The sequence below is a fragment of the Coregonus clupeaformis genome, chromosome 35, assembly GCF_020615455.1.
Source record: "Coregonus clupeaformis isolate EN_2021a chromosome 35, ASM2061545v1, whole genome shotgun sequence".
Taxonomy (NCBI): Eukaryota; Metazoa; Chordata; class Actinopteri; order Salmoniformes; family Salmonidae; genus Coregonus; species Coregonus clupeaformis.
Genome location: NC_059226.1, coordinates 2,185,830 through 2,207,856, shown reverse-complemented (window position 1 = coordinate 2,207,856; position 22,027 = coordinate 2,185,830). Strand labels below are relative to the sequence as shown.

Here is a 22,027-nt window from a genome sequence, read left to right as displayed (position 1 = left end):
GCGACTTGGGTGCCGCCGCTGCTCCTGCTGACTCCATGGTGGTGTGTTATTCTGTCAATGGCTGATGTGGAGTGGAGTCAGGCGCAGGACACAGAAGCTTAGTCCAACAGACTTTACTGGACAGAAACACGACAATACAAAAACGGGCCTCAACAAAACGGAGGCGAGCGATTACGCAAACTGTGCGTAAATAAACAAAATAGATAAGAGCAAAATACACAGCACCAACGGACAGGCGGACAATAACACACAATCTCACATACACAAAGCAGGAAACTTATAGGTCACATAATTAGACACAAACGGACACAGGTGCAACAGACAGACCAAACCAAACAAACATCGAAACATCCAACGGTGGTAGCTAGTACTCCGGGGACGACGAACGCCGAAGCCTGCCCGAGCAAGGAGGAGGAGCAGTCTCGGCCGAATTCGTGATAAAGCAGAACATGTCCCCTCATGCTTCATCCAATACTCACCATTGGGGAAGGTATTTAAAGACATTATTAGGAAGCATTGGTATATTATTGATACTGACCCACAATTGAAACCCATCTTTAAATATCCCCACGTATGGTCTTTAAAAGACCCCCAAACATGAGAGACATTGTGGTCAAATCTGATTATCCACCAGAGAAAAGGGAAACTTCCTTGGACAAGGTTCCGGAGGGTAATTACAAATGTGGCCAATGTGCTCAATGCAGTTTCACATACAAATGTGACTGATTTACCCACCCCCGCACAGAACAAAGATTTAAGATCAAGGGCCTGATTACCTGCATTTCCACCAATGTTGTTTACGTATTGAAATGACCTTGTGGTCTGTCTTACATAGGGAAAACCCCTAGAAGCCTTAAGACCCGGATCAGTGAACACCGCAACATATGGATAGGTGAGACAAAAAAGGTTGCTGTTCATTTTGTACAAGCTGGACATCCTATTAGTTCTCTGAGATACATTGGAATAGAAATGGTCTAGATGTCACGTAGGGGAGGGGACATTGAGAGGAAACTTCTTCAAAGGGAATCTTTCTGGATCCATAGGCTCAATACACTTTCTCCTCTTGGCCTTAACAAGGAGTTCGACTTGAAACCGTTTTTATAGTTTCAAAATATCAAAATTATTGTGTTTTTTTATCCTAATTGAATATTGTATGTATATATATATATGACTGTAAATATTGATCAAACTACCACTATGCGGCTGTTTCTGATTAATAAACAATGCCATGCTGGTGGGTGGTAACGTTCAAATAAAAGCCAGCCCTGAAACGAAACGTAGGCTGAAAGTAATGTGTCATATCATAGGAAAATACAGTATTCACACAGATTTCCACAAAATGGGCAGTTCGGATTTGTCACTTCAAGCCCAAATATATAATACTTTGACTAAAACGATGACCTATTGACTTAAATCGTTGTGCAACATCATGGGTAAGCTCTGGCCATCATCTTTCAGCTCGAAAAAGTGGATTTCTACTGGTGTGGGCTTTTAAAATAAGGTTGATAAGAAAAAACATTTCACAGTCAGGAAGTAATCGTTTTTGGAACCGTTACTGAGAATGTTGTTGTAGTTAAGGATACATTGGTCTTCAAGGTATTTTGAATATTCAACAAGATACCTTTTGATGTATTTTTGCCCATCTCTGGCTAGTGCCAAGTATGTTACTGTAATATTCACAGTAACTTGCCATCAGCTTCCAGTAAGTTACTGTAATATCAGAGCAACGAGACAGTACAATAATGTAAGATTAGCCTACTATACTGTAAGAAAGTAAATGCTATTGTAATCATAATATTGGTATTTTACTGTAATTACATGGGATTGACCCAAGTGGGTTGGCTGCTAAGTATTTGTATATTACAGCATATTTATGAATATTCCACTTCTAGAAGACTAAACAAAGGCTTCCAAAATGGCCGTGATTACAGGGCAAAACAGACCAAAAGGACTTGGCAAAACACTCAACCAGTAAAGGTTTAAGACTTGCTGCCACTCTGACCTGCCCTATACACATTAAATTGTTAGGGCACTACTACCACATATCAGTTCAATTGGTACGGCATTCTCACTAACGGGTGCAAAAAATATTGCCTCTTACAAGGCACGCCTCAACATATGTTAATGAGCCAGAAACAACAATACCATGCACCCACTAGTGTTCAAAATAATTTTGGCGCTCCAAAAATATGGTATGGTACTGTATTCTGTAGGGTTTTACTTAATTACACAAAATTACTGGCAGTGCAGTAGCCACTAAATTACTGTCAATTAACAGGAAAAGGTTTTTAGATTTTAAAAAACACAGTACAGTGCTGTAGTCTGCGGCAGGGAGCTTAGTGGTTAAAGAGCGTTGGGCCAGTAACCGAAAGGTCGCTGGTTCTAATTCCCGAGCCGACCAGGGGCAAAATATGTTGATGTGCCCTTGAGCAAGGCACTTAACCCTAATTGCTCCTGTACGTCACTCTGGATAAGAGTGTCTGCTAAACATTTTTACTCAGGCCCCCCTTTCAGCATTGGGGAACATCTTGCGCGCGCCACATCTATTTCTATGGGCACAAGCACTGTTCAGGACACAAACTGTTCGCACCCCTCTTGTTGGTGGAGAGAATATTTTGCAGGTTTGAAGCTTATTTCCTGCAATTCTACCCATTTTGTCATGTGGGGCAGAGAACATTTTGCAGTTTTAAAGCTAATTTTGTTGCAATTCTATACATTTGGTGGTTTCTAGATTTCCAAAATACGGTATGGTACTGTATTTTGTGGGTACAGCATTCTCACTAACGGGTGCAACAAAGGCACGGCTCAAAATATGTTAAATAGCCAGACATTCTTTCCCCACCCACAACATTTTCCCACAACGCACCATAATTCACCGTTTGCTGCTGTAAATATACAGCAAAACAGGTAATACTTTACTGTAAAATATATTATTAATTGTATTGTATTAATTGCAATTGCTGTAATTTTACAGCAGTATAGCGGAATGCCATTGAGTCCCCATAATGCATTGTTCTTTACAGTACTGTACTGTAATATATAATTATATAGCTAACTGTATATTTTTTGTTGTAAATGTACAGCAATTTGTTACAGTGTACCTTTCTACCTTCCAACCTACCTGCTTACCTACCTACTTACCTGCCTACCTATCTGTCTACCTACTTGGCTGCCTACCTATCTGTCTACCTATCTGTCTACCTACCTGCCTACATGCCTGCCTACCTACAGCACCTACTTACTGCACAGGAATTCCTCCGAGAAGGTCTTCACTCCACTGGCTGTGGTAGGAGTGCCAGTACGTCAGGACAGGGTTTTATTGCACCGCCACTATGGAGCAAAATCCAAAGTCCACTATGGAGCACAGTCCAATAGTGGGTCCTTAGACAGACAGCAGAGGTCCTGCTGTGGCCGCCTGCCTCTCTGTCTCTGTCTGTCCGTCTGTCTGTCTGGGCTCCTGCTTCCTCCGGCTATGAGGAACTAGTTAGGGTGAGTAGGCTATCCCCTCTTCCTCTTCTTCCAAAATGAACGTACCCCAGGGCCACTACCATGCGGACCAAGGCCAGGACCTACGCCAGGCCCAGCCTCTGGATCTGTTGTCTTCGGAGGGATCGTCAACATGTAAGTACTGCTGCTGACCTGGACTGGTAATCTTGCTGGTACTGTTATTACGGTTGCTGTTACTGACCTGGACTATAACTGTTACTGTTACTGTTCTAGCTGCCTTGGCTAGCATTAGGTTTAAGATATAGCCTCTCAGAATGTTTTGTTTGTGACACAAAAGGTGTGATCATATAACCTGATGGTCCAGTCCAGCGTTTTCCAAACTCGGTCCTGGGGACCCGAACGGGTGCACTTTTAATGTTTTGCCCTAGCACTACACAGATGATTATAATAATCAAAACTTAAAAATGTGCACCCCTTGGGGTCCCCAGGACCGGGTTTGGGAAATGCTGGTCCAGCCTGTTTGCGCTTTGGCCAACTCCTCTCTCTGTTCGATGGCATTACAAGGAAAGAAGAGTTGGATACAACTATACAGTGTAGAACCAGGCTAGTGATCACAGTACTTTGATACATCAGTTGAATGAAGGGTGTGAAGACAGCTTCAGGGAGAGGGAACTTTCTTTAAATCGCCCACTATTGATCAAATATTGACATTGATGAATTTCCTCGTAATATCATCATTTCCATTGCCAAACGTACTTTCTTATTGTCCAAATCTGTGGGAATAGATGTGTATGCTGAAGATATCATTCTAAACCATAATAATAACTAACTCCTCTGGGTTAATTCACAAAAAAACATGATCAATATGAATTACGTAAGTGTCATGATAAGACAGTTTATAGTTTTAGCCTATCGGTCTGAGTGATAAGAACACTGTATATGTAACACGATGGCTGTTCAGAGGTCACCACCTCTCATCTACTGAACAATAAACCAGGGCTCGTGTTCATAAAGCGTCTCATTGTAGGAGTGCTGATCTAGGATCCGTTTGGTTTTGCAGTTGGTAGAGCAAGTATAAGTACAAGAACTTGACTTGACTACTAACTTAGGCCTAGATTCAATCCGGACCGCAGAAGATCCGCGTTATAGCGTGATTGACATTTAAAGGTAATTTCCGATTGAGCCAACCGACTTATGCAGTGTTTACTGTGATGAGGTCTCCACGAACACGGAAACATTACCTTTAAAATCGGATTGAATCTAGCCCTTAGTCAGACCTTGGTCAGCCACCTAATAACAAGCAGACAGATAGAGAGAGGTCTCTTTAATCCCTGCCATTAATCCCTGCCAATGCATGACACCCCAACACCTTGTGGACCCCAGGAAGAGTAGCTGCTGCATGCGAAACAGCTAATGGGGATCCTAAACAGCTAAACCTTCCCATCTCCCACTCCCCAGCTCAGGAGCTGAAGACAGAGCCAGAGACCAGGCCAGATCAGGCTGAGGGCTGTCCAGTCTGTGGAGACAAAGTGTCTGGCTACCACTATGGACTGCTCACCTGCGAGAGCTGCAAGGTACTGTAGGCCCAGCGTGATCGATGACACACTTGTTTTCGATGACACACTTGTTTTCGATGACATACTTGTTTCAAATAGTATTGGGATGATTTTGTTGACTGTTACATTGAGCCTGCCTGGAGTGGCAGATGGGATGGTTTTTTTCCCTCACTTTTGGGACTATTTAATTGATTCTATTACACCAGGCCAGCTCAGTCAAGAGCAGCTACATGAAACCAAGACTATTTGGTCTGCTCTATTGTAGATCTAAGTGATTTCATTGTTTCCTTAGAGACATACCAAGGCACACAAACAGCACAGCATCCTAGCATCAGTTTGATTGAGCTCTCTCTGTCTCGCTCTCCCCCACCCCCTCTCTCTCTGTCTCTCTGTCTCTATCTGCAGGGTTTCTTCAAGCGTTCGGTGCAGAACAACAAGCGTTACACCTGTGCAGAGAGACAGAGCTGTCCCATGAACCTCTCCCAGAGGAAACGCTGCCCCTACTGCCGCTTTCAGAAGTGCCTGGCCGTGGGCATGAAGAGAGAGGGTACGGCACACACACACACACACACACACACACACACACACACACACACACACTTAAACCAAATGCATTAACACACACTCAAACACATGCATACACACACCCGTGTGCATACACACACAAAACAATCAACGTGGGTCCTCAAAACAATACTTGAGACCCAGCACAAGGACAGACCTGTGGGACTCAGAACCATATAAAGCAGGGATGGGCAACTGGTGGGCCCCTTTTGAAGGTCCTCTGATCAATTTCCCCAAAAAAGGGAGGGGGGTATGGATGTGGATATGCAGACCCGTGAGCAACTGTGGCCCCTCATGATGAGTTCAGATTTCTGTGGCCCCCACCCCCATCAAAGTTGCCCATCCCTGATATACAGTAAACAGGTAACAGCCAAAATAAAGGACACCAATATAAAGTGTCTTAATAGGCCGTTGGGCCACCACGATCCAGAAAAGCTTCAATGCACCTTGGCATAGATTAGATTAGATTGGAGGGATGCGACAAACGCGAAATTCCATCATTTGGTGTTTTGTTGATGGTGGTGGAAAACGCTGTCTCAGGCGCCGCTCCAGAATCTCCCATAAGTGTTCAATTGGGTTGAGATCTGGTGACTGAGAAGGCCATGGCATATGGTTTACAATATTTCATGCTCATCAAACCATTCAGTGACCACTCATGGCCTGTGGATGGGGGCATTGTCATCCTATGGGGGCATAGCCATTGTAGCCAAAGTAATGTCCAAAATAATGGCCTGCCCAGCATTATTATATATGACCGGAAGCATGATGGGATGTTAATTGCTTAATTAATTAATTCAGGAACCACAGCTGTGTGAAAGCACCTGCTTTCAATATACTTTGTCTCATGTACTGAAGTGTTTCCATTATTTAGGAATTACCTGTATGTAGTATATGGCTCTGGGTTACCTGTGGAAATCTCCTCTGTGCTCGCTTGCACAATGCCTTACCTCTCATTCCATTGACACCCTTCCATGTTGTTCCCCTCATATGACTTATCTGTGGACTCATAAACCAGAACTGACCCAGATACTGTACACTAAAACATGCTGACATCAGACCTGGGTTCAAGTAGTATTGGTTTGTCTTTTCAAATAATTTTGCTGAGTTTGATTGAGCTTACCTGGCAGTGCTGGCACAATGGGTGTAGGAACCATTAGAATAGTCCCCGAACAAATGCAAACCCTGGCAGGATTGTTACTCCTGTTACTCTCTCTTCATTTGTTATAGTGTCAATACACTCATATGTAATAATAAATAATAATATGCCATTTAGCAGACGCTTTTATCCAAAGCGACGTACAGTCATGCGTGCATACATTTTTTTTGTGTATGGGTGGTCCCGGGGATCGAACCCACTACCTTGGCGTTACAAGCGCCGTGCTCTACCAGCTGAGCTACAGAGGACCACATGTAACTTTGTCTTCTTTGTTTAAATATAGTTTCAATGTACTCATGTTACTCTCTCTTCATTAAAGTGTCAGTATACTCACACCTGTACTGTATGTTACTCTCTGGTCCTACAGCGGTAAGGGCAGACCGAATGAGAGGTGGCCGGAACAAGTTTGGCCCTCTGTATCGACGAGACAGGCAGATGAAACAGCAGAGAGGGGTCTACCACCACCAGCAGCAGCACAACACCACCCCCTACAGGATCAAACTGGAAAGTGCACAAACACACCAGCCTTCCGTTTCAAACGACATTCACCTGATGTCCAGTCACACATCGGCACCCTTGCCCTCTGGCAATTTCCACCAATCACAGGCCTACCCCTCCAATATGGGCCATTCGGAGCTCCCCCCCATGCTTCTGGACTGCACCATGAACCGGGACAGGGGGGCTCTAGCTCCTCCCCCATCCCTGGCTTACCCTGGACTGTACCACCGTTCCTTCCATGTAGGGGGATCAGGATACCCCCAGGAGAAAAGTGAGATGATGCCTTACAGCTACGGCCCGGCACCTCCAACCCCGCCAATACCTAACGGGTTACTCACCCCACTCACCACGCCCACAACCACCCCGAGCTCCACTCCAAGCTCCACCCCGACCCCAACCTCCATATTGACTGCTCCCACACCTAGCTTCCTGGCCCAGCTTCTGGAGGGTGAGCCGGATGAGAGCCAGCTGTGTGCCAAGGTGCTGGCCAGCCTGCAGAGAGAGAAGGCAAGCCGCGGGAAACACGACCGCCTCAACACCTTCAGTATCATGTGTAAAATGGCTGACCAGACTCTGTTCGGGCTCGTGGAATGGGCCAGGAACAGTGCTCTCTTCAAGGAGCTCAAGGTCATACACACACACATAAAAAATTATCCTCATAGAAAACAATGGGACATTTTCAATTCACTTCCTGAATCGACTGCATTGAGAGGTGAACTGACCTGTGTGTGGTCCTGGTGGTGGCTCCTTTAGGTGGAGGACCAGATGGTGCTGCTGCAGAGCTGTTGGAGTGAGCTGCTGGTGCTGGATCACCTGTGTCGACAGGTGGCCTACAGCAGAGAAGGCTGCATCTATCTGGTCACAGGACAACAGGTAGCTACCACCTCCAATCACTGTCCTCCTTCCCTTCCTCCTCCTCCTCCTCCTTGTAGTCATCCTTGTACTTGTCCTCATGTTCATCCTCTTCCTCTTCCTCACCCTTTCCTCCTCACTCTTTCCATCTCCTCCTCCTCCTCCTCGATCAGCTCATACTATAATGTATTGCCTGAATAACACTGTAGGGCCGAAAGTCCCAACTAGTTTGAACAGTCTGAACGTCCTGTGTAGTCTGAATAGTGTGAGAGGAAGGCTCCACACCACTCTCTCACTTGAGTATCTTACCTAGTTATTTTCAGATTATCTAGTTTTGCTCTGTTGTAGCTTTGGCAACTATGTGTGTTTTCTATCCCAGCCTGCTGCTCTCCCTGTAGGCTTTACAGACGCTCCACAGCCCTTGGCTGCAACCCTTCTAATTTAGTGTACCCTGCACACAAAACCCATGTGGAATTCCTTGTCTCTGGCAACGTTTGGAACTGCTGATCTGCGGTCAAGGATGCCGAGTTCATCTCAGTCTATGCTGCCCTTCAGTCACTTTACGTTTTGGCCCTGATGGAGACATGGATCACCCCAGAGAACACTGCTACTCCAGCTGCACTCTCTTCTTCTCATTTGAATTCCATGCTGTCACTGTCACTTGTCCACTCAAGCTAAACATGGTTGTCATCTATCACCCACCAGGTGCCCTTAGAGAGTTCCTCAATGAGCTTGGCACCTTGATAAACGAATTTCCTGCTGATGGCTCACCGCTGTTCGTATTTGCCGACTTCAACCTTGCAACGTCTGCCTTCGATTAATTTCTTTCCAACTCTCTCTTTCCCCTCCTTGCCTCTTTTGACCTCCCCCTTTCTCAGTCCCCTCCCACTCACAAGGCAGGCAATACGCTTGACCTCATCTTTACTAGAGGCTGTTTGCCTACTAATCTCACTGCAACCCCCCTCCAAGTCTCTGATCACTACTTTGTTTCCTTTTCGGTCTCCATTTCCTCCAATCCTAACCACTCAGCCCCTACTCAGATGGTCATGCGCTGTTGCAATCGTTGCTCTCTCTCTCCCACTACTTTCTCCTCTTCTGTCCTATCATTTCTCCCTTCTGCTAAATCCTTCTCCCTCCTGTCTCCTGATTCTGCCTCTTCAGCCCTACTCTCCTCCCTTTCCGCATCCTATGACTTGCACTGTCCCTTTTCCTCCCAGTTGGCTCGGCCCTCCCCTCCTGCTCCGTGGCTGAGTGACTCATTGCGAGCTTACAGAACAGGGCTGCGGGCAGCTGAGCGAAAATGAAGGAAAACTAAACTTCCAGAGGACCTATTATCCTTCCACTCCCTCCTCTCTACCTTCTCTTCCTCTCTATCCGCTGCTAAAGCCACTTTCTATCACTCTAAATTTCAAGCTTCTGCCGCTAACCCTAGGAAACTATTTTCCACCTTCTCCTCCCTACTTAATCCTCCACCCCCTCCATTCTGCCTCTCTGCAGACGACTCTGTCAACCACTTTGAAAAGAAGGTTGAAGACATCCGCTACTCATTCACTCAGCCTATTGAGTCCACTGGTCCCACTCACACAGAACTACCCTACGCCTTGACCTCTTTCTCCCCTCTCTCTCCAGATGAAATCCTGCGACCAGCGAGGTCCAGCCGCCCGACAACCTGCCCGCTCGACCCCATCCCTTCCTCCCTTCTCCAGACCATCTCTGGACACCTTCTCCCATTCCTCACTTCCCTCATCAACTCATCCCTTACCACAAGCTGCTTCCCCTCTGACTTCAAAATGGCCTGTGTCACTCCCTTCCCCAAGAAACCAACACTTCAAATCAAATAAAATCCCATTTTATTTGCCACATGCACCGAATACAACAGGTGTAGACCTTACAGTGAAATGCTTACTTACAAGCCCTTAACCAACAATGCAGTTTTAAGAAAAATAAGTGTTAAGGAAAAAAATAGATAAGTAAAAAATATAAATAACAAATAATTAAAGAGCAGCAGTAAAATAAAATAACAGTAGGGAGGCTATATACAGGGGGTACCGGTACAGAGTCACTTGACTCCTCTGACGTCAAAAATTACAGACTGGTATCCCTTCTTTCTTTTCTTTCCAAAACACTTGAGGGTGCCATCTCTGACCAACTCTCTTGCTATCTCTCTCAGAATTATATTTTTGAAACTAACCAGTCAGGCTTCAAGACGTGTCACTCAACCGAGACTGCTCTTCTCTGTGTCACGGAGGCTCTCCGCACTGTCAAAGCTAAATCTCTATCCTCTGTTTTCATCCTCCTAGATCTATCCGATACCTTCGACATCGTGAACCATCATATCCTCCTCTCCATCCTCTCAGGGCTGGGCGTCTCAGGCTCTGCACACTCTTGGATTGCATCCTACCTGGCAGGCCGCTTATACCAGGTGACGTGGAGAGGATCTGTGTCTGCACCACTTACTCTCACGACTGGTGTCCCCCAGGGCTCGCTTCTAGGCCCTCTCCTCTTCTCTCTATACACCAAGTCACTCGGCTCCGTCATATCCTCACATGGTCTCTCCTATCATTGCTATGCAGATGACACTCAACTACTTTTCACCTTTCCCCCTTCTGACACCCAGGTGGCAACAACCATCTCTGTGTGCCTGGCAGATATCTCAGTTTGGATGTCGGCCACCACCTCAAGCTCAACCTCAACAAGACGGAGCTGGACAACACCCTGTCGTTCTCTGGAAACATCAAAGCAGTGACTCGCTCCTACAGGTCCTAATCCAGGGACTTGTCATCTCTTGTATGGTCTACTGCAACTCGCTGTTGGCTGGGCTCCCCGCTTGTGCTATCAAACCCCTGCAACTTATCCAGAACGCTGCAGCCAGCCTGGTGTTCAACCATCCCAAGTTCTCCCATTTCACCCCGCTCCTCCGCACACTCAAATGGCTTCCAGTCGAAGCTCGCATCCACTACAAGACCACGGTACTTGCCCCCACCCCCCCAAAACAATAGTGCCTTTCGTGAACTAACACTCGCACTTTACTTACATTTTTTTTCTTACTAGCTCTGACTTTGCTAACAGCTACTTTTTTGAGGAAAATGTACTTACAATGACTGTGATATGTGGTTGTCCTACCTAGCGATTTTAAGATGACTGCACTAACTGTAAGTCACTCTGGATAAGAACGTCTGCTAAATGACTAAAATGTACACTGAAAAAATGTAAACGCAACATGTAAAGGTCTCATGAACTGAAATAAAAGATCCCCAAAATGTTCCATACGCACAAAAAGCTTATTTCTCTAACATTTTGCGCACACATTTGTTTACATCCCTGTTAGTGAGAGTTTATCCTTTGCCAAGATAATCCATCCACCTGACAAGTGTGGCATATCAAGAAGCTGATTAAACAGCATAATCATTACACAGGTGCACCTTGTGCTGGGGACAATAAACGGCCACTTTAAAATGTGCAGTTTTGTCACACAACACAATGGCACAGATGTCTCAAGTTTTAAGGGAGTGTGCAATTGGTATGCTGACTACAGGAATGTCCACCAGAGCTGTTCCCCGAGAATTTAAGCTGCCTCCAATGTCGTAAGCTGCCTCCAATGTCGTTTTAGAGAATTTGTCAGTACGTCCAACCGGCCTCACAACCGCAGACAATGTGTATGCTATTGTGTGGGCGAGCGGTTTGTTGATGTCAACATTGTGAACAGAGTGCCCCATGGTGGCGGTGGGGTTATGGAATGGGCAGGCGTAAGCTATGAACAACGAACACAATTGAATTTTATCGATGGCAATTTGAATGCATAGAGATACCGTGATGAGATCCTGAGGCCCATTGTTGTGCCATTCATCCGCCGCCATCACCTCATGTTTCGGCATGATAATGCGAGGCCCCATGTCGCAAGGATCTGTACACAATTCTTGGAATCTGAAAATGTGCCAGTTCTTCCATGGCCTGCATACTCACCAGACATGTCACCCATTGAGCATGTTTGGGATGCTCCGGATCGACATATATATGACAGCGAGTTCCCGCCAATACCCAGCAGCCATTGAAGAAGAGTGGGACAACATTCCACAGGCCAAAATCAACAGCCTGATCAACTCTATGCGAAGGAGATGTGTCGTGCTGCATGAGGCAAATGGTGGTCACACCTGATACTGACTGTTTTTCTGATCCACGCCCTTACCTTTTTTTAAGGTATCTGTGACCAACAGATGCATACCTGTATTTCCAGTCACATGAAATCCATAGATTAGGGCCTAATTAATTAATTTCAATTGAGAGAGTTCCTTATATGAACTGTAACTCAGTAAAATCTTTGAAATTGTTGCAGGTTGCATTTATATTTTTGTTCAGTATAAAGAGAGAGAGAAAAAAATGGTCATACACACACACAAAAATCTAGATAGTATAAAAGTGAATAGTCTGAAAGTCGTAAATTGTTTTAGTTTTGAATAGTCTGTAAGCTGTCAAGTCTGGAAGTCCTATATAGTCCTGTCTCTCTGATGCAGATTGAGGTGTCGAACATCCTGACCCAGGCAGGGGTCACTCTGACCAGTCTGGTGTCAAGGACTCAGGACCTGGGGGTCAAACTCAAGGCCCTCCACCTGGACACACAGGAGTTTGTGTGTCTCAAATACCTGGTCCTCTTCAACCCTGGTGAGTGAGTCCTCCGGTCCTACACTGAATGTTACTTTGCTCTGATGTACCTCTGCTCTAGGTCACTGGTTCCGGTTTTGGTCCCTGGTTGACTGATTCTCAGCCAAGGGATCTCCACTGGAAACTGACAACTTGATTGGGTTTTGAATTAGACAATCTCATAGTAGACACTTCCCAATTGTTTGATAGTCAAATATTCTAACTGTCTCTGCCGGTCTTTTCCACACTGCAGACGTGAAGTCCGTTTGGATAGTCCCCTACAGATGGTTTATAGATATTCAACTAACTATCCATTAGCTATGCACTAACTATCCACTAACTGTCTCTACCTGTCCCTCTTGACCCTGCAGACGTGAAGTCGGTGCAGGACCGCCGGCAGGTGGAGCGGACCCAGGAAAGGGTGAACCGCACCCTGATGGACCACACCCTCTACACCCACCCGGGTCACTCCGACAAGTTTGGCCAACTGCTGCTACGGCTTCCTGAGATTCGCAGCATCAGCCTGCAGGTGGAGGAGTATCTGTACCAGCGCCACCTACTGGGCGATCTGCCCTGCAACTCATTGCTCACAGAGATGCTGCACGCTAAACACAGCTGAATACCACCTTGCCCTGCTAACAGAGATGCTGAACACTAAACACAGTTGAACAACACCCTGGGCTTGTCCCAAATGGCAACCTATTCCCTACATGGTGTACTACTTTTAACCAGGGCCCATAGAGTAAAGTGAATAGGGTGCCATTTGGGACGCACACCCTGCTCCACTCACAGAGATGCTGATTGCTATGCACAGCTGAACAACTACCTGCTGGAAGGCTGCCTGCTGGACTAGGCTGGTGGGTTCCCTCTATCACCTGGGGTGTGTTCATTTGGCACAGGGATAGGCTACTTTTTGCATTCCATTGTAAAACGTTTTTGCCAAGGTGTAGCATGATGAACACGACCCAGGGGTCTGTTCAATAGGGCACACGGTAGCAAAACATTTTGCAGCGGAAAGCAAACATAGGACAAATATAGGTATTACCTCCCTGTTTCACTGCATTTGAAAACATTTTCTCTATACTGAACATCACCCTGGTGCCCAGGACTTGATGAACTGCCAATGAGCCTGTAATATGCCCACCAAGACTAATCTTTGCTCAAAGGTAGACATTGTCCCTAACCACATATCTAAGATCAGGGCCCAGTTTTTTAACAGTTATCTATCTGGATTTCTCCTATCGAATAAGATTAAATCCCTAGAAATAGAATGAATAAAACGGACGAATCATTGACTTGAATGGGGACTCCTGTTCTATATATTATTTATATGCATTTAATCGTATCCGATAGCTGAAATACATTTTTGAAAAGTTGTGCCCAGATGACCCGACCCCCATTCCTAACCATAACCATTAAGCGGATAAGACATTAACATCTAATCCAGGACCTGTGGTTAGTAACAACATCCATCTACTTTGTGTGCTTCCTCCCAAGTAATCATTACCGGTTATTCGGATCAGTATTACATTATTCAAACTCATCTCCAATTGATCATTTGTTTGAAACCCTGAGTTAACTAGTCAGTATTCAGTCAGATGGGAGTAGGAACCAAAACACTGCCATATGCTCTCTCCTCTTCTCCTGTACACCCATTATGCAAACGACATATACATCACATTGTCTTGTCAAATTATGTGTATCAGTTTTAATTATGTCATCCCTTTACCACAAGACCTGTTTGAAATAAACAAGCAGAGGTGTCATGTGCCACCTCAGATTTGTCCTGAAAAATAAAATAAAATAATAATAATTTAAAATGTTGTTACTTCTCTGTAATACTACACGCCACCTAGCAATTTTATGAAATTGGCTTTAGCTAGCCCAGATAGGTTCTTAATCTCCCAACCTCATAACTAGCTACCCAGAAGCCATTTCAGGCTATCAATCAAGTTAGAGTAGCTAGCTTGTCTGAGTTGGCATGCCAGCTGGCAAGGTTGGTAGACTTAGAAAAACAAGCAATTACTAAATGTACTGAATAAGATTCACATTCCTTTAATCTTGTACCCAGATTTTAGCAGAGATGCAGAGAAGCATATTTAGTTTCTTTAAAAAAAGAACCACCAGTCAGGGGGATACAGACTGCTCAAGAGGTCTATGCATTGATATGGCGAAAAAAGCTGTTTCAGGTGTTTGAAAAATTGCATGACACCCCTATAAACAAGAATTGTGAAAAGTGGAAGCCTCGTGTGTGTGTGTGTGTGTGAACAAGAATGCGCTCAACCTGTACTTAATATACTTTCATTTCCTCACACTCTTTTTTTGTTGACTTGGACCATAGAGTGTATGAGTTTCAGTTCCACACATGGTATTTAGCAAACAGTCTTCTGAGCTAGTCACAGTGCAACTCTGCTTATGCTGACAGTGATAGTATGGACTTCAACTAAAAATCAAAATGAAGTGAGGGGAAAAAGAGACCATGAAAAGGAAAGAAATTCTCTCAAACGTTAAAAACGTGGAACCGATAGGCAATGTAACTTTAAACAAACAACTTATAGAGTGTTTCATAAACACTCTATAAGGCCTCCATACGGTAGACGCTTTAGAAATAATTTATAAGCAAATACCATTCTGTATGCATAAAGGGTGAAAAAAGAGCTATGCCACATTTGGAAAAGCGCTAGATGTTAACATACAGTGCATTCGGAAAGTATTAAGGCCCCTTGACTTGTTCCACATTTTGTTACGTTACAGCCTTATTCTAAAATGGATTAAATAAATACAAATAAATACAAATCCTCATCAATCTACACACAATACCCCATAATGACAATGCGAAACAGAAATACCTTAAAGGGATTCAGACCCTTTGCTATGAGACTCGAAATTGAGCTCCGGTGCATCCTGTTTCCATTGATCATCCTTGAGACGTTTCTACAACTTGATTGGAGTCCACCTGTTGTAAATTGAATTGATTGGACATGATTTGGAAAGGCACACACCCACAGTTGACAGTGCATGTCAGAGCAAAAACCAAGCCATAAGGTCGAAGGAATTGTCCGTAGAGCTCCGAGACAGGATTGTGTCGAAGCACCGATCTGAGGAAAGGTACCATAAAATGTCTGCAGCATTGAAGGTCCCCAAGAACACAGTGGCCTCCATCATTCTTAAATGGAAGAAGTTTGGAACCAGCCAAACCAGCCAAACTGAGCAATCAGGGGAGAAGGGCTTTGGTCAAGGAGGTGAACAAGAACCTGATGGTCACTCTGACAGAGCTCCAGAGTTCCTCTGTGGAGATGGGAGAACCTTCCAGAAGGACAACCATCTCTGCAGCACTCCACCAATCAGGCCATTATGGTAGAGTTGCCAGACGGAAGCCACTCCTCAGTAAAAGGCACATGACATCCCACTTGGGAGTTTGCCAAAAGGCACCTAAAGGACTCTGACCATGAGAAACCAGATTTTCTGGTCTGATGAAACCAAGATTGAACTCTTTGGCCTGAATGCCAAGTGTCACGTCTGGAGGAAACCTGGCACCATCCATTTGGTGAAGCATGGTGTTGGCAGCATCTTGCTGTGGGGATGTTTTTCAGCAGCAGCGACTGGGAGACTAATCAGGAGAGAGAAAGATGAATTGAGCAAAGTACAGCGAGATCCTTGATGAAAACCTGCTCCAGAGCACTCAGGACCTCAGACTGGGGTGAAGGTTCACCTTCCAACAGGACAATGACCCTAAGCACACAGACAAGACAACGCAGGAGTGGCTTTGGGACAAGTCTCTGAATGTCCTTGAGTGACCCAGCCAGAGCCCGGACTTGAACCCGATCGAACATCTCTGGAGAGACCTGAAAATAGCTGTGCAGCGACGCTCCCCACCCACCTGACAGAGCTTGAGAGGATCTGCAGAGAATAATGGGAGAAACTCCACAAATACAGGTATGCCAAGCTTGTAGCGTCATACCCAAGAAGATTGGAGGCTGTAATCGCTGCCAAAGGTGCTTCAACAAAGTACTGAGTAAATGTGATATTTCAGTTTCTTTTTTTTATACATTTGTAAAAATTTATAAAAACCTGTTTTTGCTTTGTCATTATGGGGTATTGTGTGTAGATTGATGAGGGGGAATTTTTTTAAAATCTATTTTAGAATAAGGCTGTAACGTAACAAAATGTGGAAAAGGTCAAGGGGTCTGAATACTTTCCGAATGCACTGTATATTATAACTATTTTTTTATATAGTACAAATCTGCTTTTAAATGATTTGTGAAGCACCTACTGTATGTAGCCCTATAATGGGTTCATGAAGGCTTTGTTAAGCCTTTAAAGTTGTTCATTTAAGGTGGGTCCAGAAACACTAAGGATGAGCATGACAGAAATTAAAGGGTTAATGGTGATTTTTTAAATGATTTTATTAGCCTGGTCCAGTTACCTGGGATAGATCTGTAATCATGAACAATTTTGTGAGAGGAACACAAATACTCTGCCCACATCGACACGGTGGTAACAGAGCAAAATAAAAAAAGACAACATACACGACATGTCGGACATGACTTCTATGAAATGAACATGTGAATCACCACTTTAATGGAAAAAAATAAAATTTAAATAATCTAATAATCCTTCTAATCTTTACCCAATAAATACAACTTGGGGTTAAATGACTGACTGACTGACTGTCTGTCTACAGGAGAATTGCACAGACTCCAGTTAAAGTTCGACTATCACATACATTCTCTCCTTTACAAACAGATATACACATTACACCAACACAGTGTCACACAGGTCCATTAATCTCACACTCCTTACCATACACACCGAACGTACAAACCCATTGTCACGCTTTCATTTCATAAATGCTGCTTTAGAGAGACACATTTTTAATCAGATCTCCATTTTAAATCTCTGTCAAAACGACAGGAACGTTTTGTTGTTGTTGTTGTTGGAGGCAGTTTGTGATTTGAAACAAGACAGGAGAGATGACAGCTGATTGGCCTACATCAGCTGATGTAATGCTAAATGAAGCCAAGATGAGATCAGAACCCACTAGTTCCTACAGGTTACACCAGAAACAACATGGTTTGTGTTCCAAATGGCACCCTATGGGGTCATGTGGTCTAGGCCTAGGTTTCCCCAAAACCCCATATAGTACCACACCATACCCTGCAGAGGGACCGAATTAGGACTGATACAGTCCTGATTATCCTTCATTCACAGGTAACATATACTGTGTTCGTGTATGTGTGTGTATCTCAAATGACACAGCTTGTTCATTTTGTCCTTCTAGGTTTATTTTTCAGATTGTGGAGAGTTCGCTAAGTCTCTTGTCAGACAGTTTTTCCTCTCATTCGCTCGCTCTTTCACTCACTGGCCGCTCTTCTCTCAAACACACACACCTCACTAATGGTAAAGCAGCAGGCTAGCTTAATAATAGTTTAACTTGTTTGTACAAATCATTGTCAAAAATGAAAGTAATCAGCAATAAACAGCATTCATATATATTAAATTGTCATTCATTTGAGTTTTTTTCTCTCAATGTGAATCCAGGGTAACGCTAAACAGAGTATAAAGTCCTCCTTCATTTTTTCCAGTATCATTCATCAAGATAATCATGTATTTTCATATAAAGCAAGCAAGAGAAAAATAAAAATAAAGTTCAGTTCTCATTTCGCGAAGGCCGAAGCGATTCACTCAGCACATGTCAAAAGTAGTGGTGTAAAAAAAACATCCAGATGTCTACAGCTGAAGTAGAGTTGGAGCTGGGCGGAGTCCTTCATAACGCTCTGACTGACAGCCACGGCAGCCCCTCAAGAGTGCTAGAGCCCTCGGTGGACCCGCCCAATACAGTACCTCCCAGTCCTCGACTGGCCAATGAAAACACACCCGGGGGAGCCGAGTGGTTCGGGTGCGCCCTACATTCATGAGAGAGCAGTTTGCTAAGTCTGATTTCTTTCAGCTTGGCTTCATCTGTCCCGTCTGCACGGAGAGGCAGCAGACGGGAGGAGAAAGAGCCCTGGAATTAAAGAAAAAGAAAGAAGGTCAGATGAAAGAAAGAAAAAAGAGAGAGAAAAGAGAGAGAAAGAGAGAGGGAGATTGCGAGTCTGTCCCCCCCATGTTCTGTTCAGAGAGCTGCGGCAGTGTGTGAGATGTTCCCTCTCACGCTCACCACTGAGTGCTTAAAGTCACAATGGATGACTGTGGACGGGGTTAGTCAAGGGGAGGCAGTGGGAAGGCAGGGGTAAGGCAAGGGGGAGTCAGAGGGAGGTGGGGAGGCCTGGGGGAGAAGGGAAGGCAGTAGGAGGCTGGGGAGCCAGGCCCTGAGGCGAGAGGCCCAGTAGGGTGGGAAGAACCCATGTTCATTCCAGTCCTATCGCAACATTCGTATTATTTTACAATCTAGGTAGATCAGTCCGGGGGGCCAATCAGAGGCCCCTATGGTGTATAGTGTGTGACAGACAGGGCCCTATGAATGGCTTTAGTAGTAGTGATTATCTGTAGCTGGCCCCCTTGTCACATGACATGTACCACAGAGCTGATAAGGGTCATATTCAATCGTGCACACTGTAGCAAAACATTTTGCAATGAAAAACAAGCGTTTCTTATTGGACACATTCAGGTAATCCCTCCCTGTTTTGGTCCGTTTGCTTCCAAGTGAATACGACCCAGGTTGGTCTTAAAGGGGCAGAGACCATCCGGTTGGACAGGCTTAAAGGGGCAGGCGGTTTGTATATGTCTGGCACCAGTGTCATTTATTCATTTCAGATCCCTCCACTGGTCTACCTGACCAGCCTACTGAACTAAAGCAGTCTCCAAATCAACAGCCAACACTGGACAGTGCTAATATAAAAGAAAGGAGGGGGGAAGAGGGTGGTGGGGGTTGACTGGGGGAGAGGAGGGGCCCCTGATTTACATATGTCCGCGAACTTCCTCCCCCCCCGCCCACCACCTCCTCCATCATTGAGATGTTCTCGTTATTATTTGGGGGTCCCCAGCTTCTTGGGGGTGCCCGGGCGTTTGCTCTGCCACAGGTGCCCGGGGATGGTGAAGGCATCAACGCTCATAGACATGGTCTTGGACGGGATGGTGGTGAACTGTTTGCGGTCCGAGCTATACTTGTAGATGGACTCCACCATGGCGGGGCTGATGACGCGCGGCCCAATGCCCGTGAGGCGCACCATCTCCTCGGTCTCTAGGTCCATGGTGTAGACGGCCCGGAACTGACAGCTGGAGTCACGGAAGAGGATGAGGAAGTGGTTGGCCTGGCACTTCTCCATCTCCTGAACCATAGAAGGAGAGGGGGAGGTAAAGCAAAGTTAAAAACGCTTTAACAATGACACAATTCAATACAAATCCACATTAGAAAGAGTGAGTGAGCTTTGGCAATGTAAACGTATGTTTCCCATGCCAATAAAGCCCTTTGAATTGAAGTGAATTGAGAGAGAGAGTGACAAAGAGAGAGTGAGAGACAGAGAGCGAGAAATAGAAAGAGAGATAGAAAGAGATAGAGAGAGACAGAGAAATAGAAAGAGAGAGATAGCGAGCGAGAGAACGAGAGCGAGAGAGGTGAACGGGATATGAACAGTGGCAGTGCGGAGGCTCCAACCAGGTAGACTGTGACAGCCAGTCCAGCCTAGCCAGCCAGCGGAGCGGAGAGGGGGTTAGCAAGGTTGTTGATTTAAAGGGCTCTAACAGGGGTTGTTGTTTGCATCTCAAATGGCACCCTATTCCTTTTGTAGTGCACTATAACGGAATATGGTGGTGCCATTTGGGATGCCCACATTGATTTAAAAGGATCTAAGGGGAGTTGTTGATTTAAAGAGTTCTGACCTCTACAATCTTGTTTTTCTGCGGTTCGTTGACCTTGCCGGCAAGGCAGCAGCGGGAGATGGCGTTGTGGATGATGAACTTGTTGGACTTGAAGCTGGGCTCCTTGTACAGCTTGGGTCCTGGAAGCCAACACAAATATCACAAATCTACACAAATAACATGCCATAGATCAAAGACCAAATACGTTCCCATATGGACTTTCTGTTAACATGTGGTGGATTGGTTCAAACAGATACTTATGATGACATCGTATTCTCAGTATAGGCTCTGTTCCAATATCCACACTAGCATTCCACTTATGATAAAGTCATCTCTTGTGGACAGACTACGTAAACATAAATGGTCCCGTCGACGGGATGCGTGCGACAGTGAGCAGCATTAGTTCCAGTGCTTTGGACAAATCCCCATTTTGCAGGTCTTAGCATCTTTCGAAATTCGGACGGATAGGGGACATTGGGCCCGTAACTTGCAAAGAGAGTGGGTGGAGCTCTTCGTTACAGTTCTCGTTCTAGCTCTTCTCGTACGGACCTAGAACTTAATCTAGCATCTGACAAATTACCCTAGACTTTAGTTCTGGGTTAAGTGAGATTATTGATGAATGCTAGTGTGGATATTATTGGAACAGGAATATTGGAACAAGAGGGAACTAGAGATTATGTCACAGTCATGGACCCAGAGAGATGGTTAACAGTGTGCTGTAACGTAGGGTTAAAGGTAAACGTACCGGTGTATTCTGGGATGGAGGCGGGAGACGAGGCCATGGAGGCGTTCTCCCAGTCCTTCTCTCCGTTCTGATTGGCCATTCGTCCTGGTGACATCAGCCTCGAGGGGGAGTGAGATCGGCTGTAGGGAAAGCATAGACAGACATTGAATCAAACATTTGTTTTAAAAATAGGCCAATAATGAGGACGGAAGCGGGGCATAGTCGGGCAGCTGTATTTGATGATGAATTCAGTAGCTACAGGTCCCTGTGCGGGGGAAATACAACTCATTATGGTTAACCATAGCTACCTGTGCGGTGGAAATACAGCTTGTTTCAGTTACCATGGCTACCTGTGCGGTACAGTTACCATAGCTACCTGCGCGGTAAAATACAGCTCGTTATTGTTGACAGTTACCTGGGAGATTTCCTGACGGTCAGCGTCCCGCTGTTGCCGGTGTCGTTAGCCATTGAGGACAGGTTCATGGTAGAGTGGGAATATACCTTGTTGAGTTTGGAGCCTAGTGAGAGTGAGTGAGAGAGAGAGAGAGAGAGTGAGAGAGGGAGAGTGAGTGAGAGAGTGAGTGAGTGAGAGAGTGAGTGAGTGAGTGAGTGAGTGAGTGAGTGAGTGAGAGTGGTGAGTGAGTGAGTGAGTGAGTGAGTGAGTGAGTGAGAGAGTGAGTGAGTGAGTGAGTGAGTGAGTGAGTGAGTGAGTGAGTGAGTGAGTGAGAGAGTGAGTGAGTGAGTGAGTGAGTGAGTGAGTGGAGTGAGTGAGTGAGTGAGTGAGAAACAAAC

The 22,027-nt window shown here is 45.2% G+C and overlaps 2 protein-coding genes across 4 annotated transcripts in view; one reads left to right on the top strand and one right to left on the bottom strand.

The window, feature by feature from the left end:
- The first annotated feature begins 3,387 nt into the window (after window positions 1-3,387).
- Window positions 3,388-14,531, top strand: nr5a5 (nuclear receptor subfamily 5, group A, member 5). The gene is made up of 7 exons (XM_041862622.2): window positions 3,388-3,621; window positions 4,906-5,021; window positions 5,409-5,550; window positions 7,091-7,848; window positions 7,975-8,094; window positions 12,585-12,732; window positions 13,083-14,531. Exons 1-7 carry the CDS (start codon window positions 3,525-3,527, stop codon window positions 13,328-13,330), a joined length of 1,629 nt encoding a protein of 542 aa, XP_041718556.1. The 5' UTR covers window positions 3,388-3,524; the 3' UTR covers window positions 13,331-14,531.
- Window positions 14,532-17,099: 2,568 nt separating this feature from the next.
- Window positions 17,100-22,027, bottom strand: part of LOC121550394 (calmodulin-regulated spectrin-associated protein 3-like) — a 48,843-nt gene continuing 43,915 nt past the window's right edge. For all 3 annotated transcript variants that reach the window (XM_041862623.2, XM_045210744.1, XM_045210743.1), the window contains 4 exons: window positions 21,651-21,753; window positions 21,257-21,375; window positions 20,533-20,651; window positions 17,100-19,982 (listed from right to left, as the gene is read on the bottom strand). In XM_041862623.2, the coding sequence (XP_041718557.2) occupies window positions 19,680-19,982; window positions 20,533-20,651; window positions 21,257-21,375; window positions 21,651-21,753 (644 nt within the window). In that variant the 3' untranslated portion in view covers window positions 17,100-19,679. The remainder of the gene's footprint in view (window positions 19,983-20,532; window positions 20,652-21,256; window positions 21,376-21,650; window positions 21,754-22,027) is intronic.

Coding starts and splice junctions, on each gene's coding strand:
- nr5a5 (XM_041862622.2), top strand. CDS start 3,525: ATGAACGTACCCCAGGGCCACTACCATGCGGACCAAGGCCAGGACCTA. Junction 7,849..7,974: donor CTCTCTTCAAGGAGCTCAAG/GTCATACACACA, acceptor TGGCTCCTTTAG/GTGGAGGACCAGATGGTGCT. Junction 8,095..12,584: donor ATCTGGTCACAGGACAACAG/GTAGCTACCACC, acceptor TCTCTGATGCAG/ATTGAGGTGTCGAACATCCT.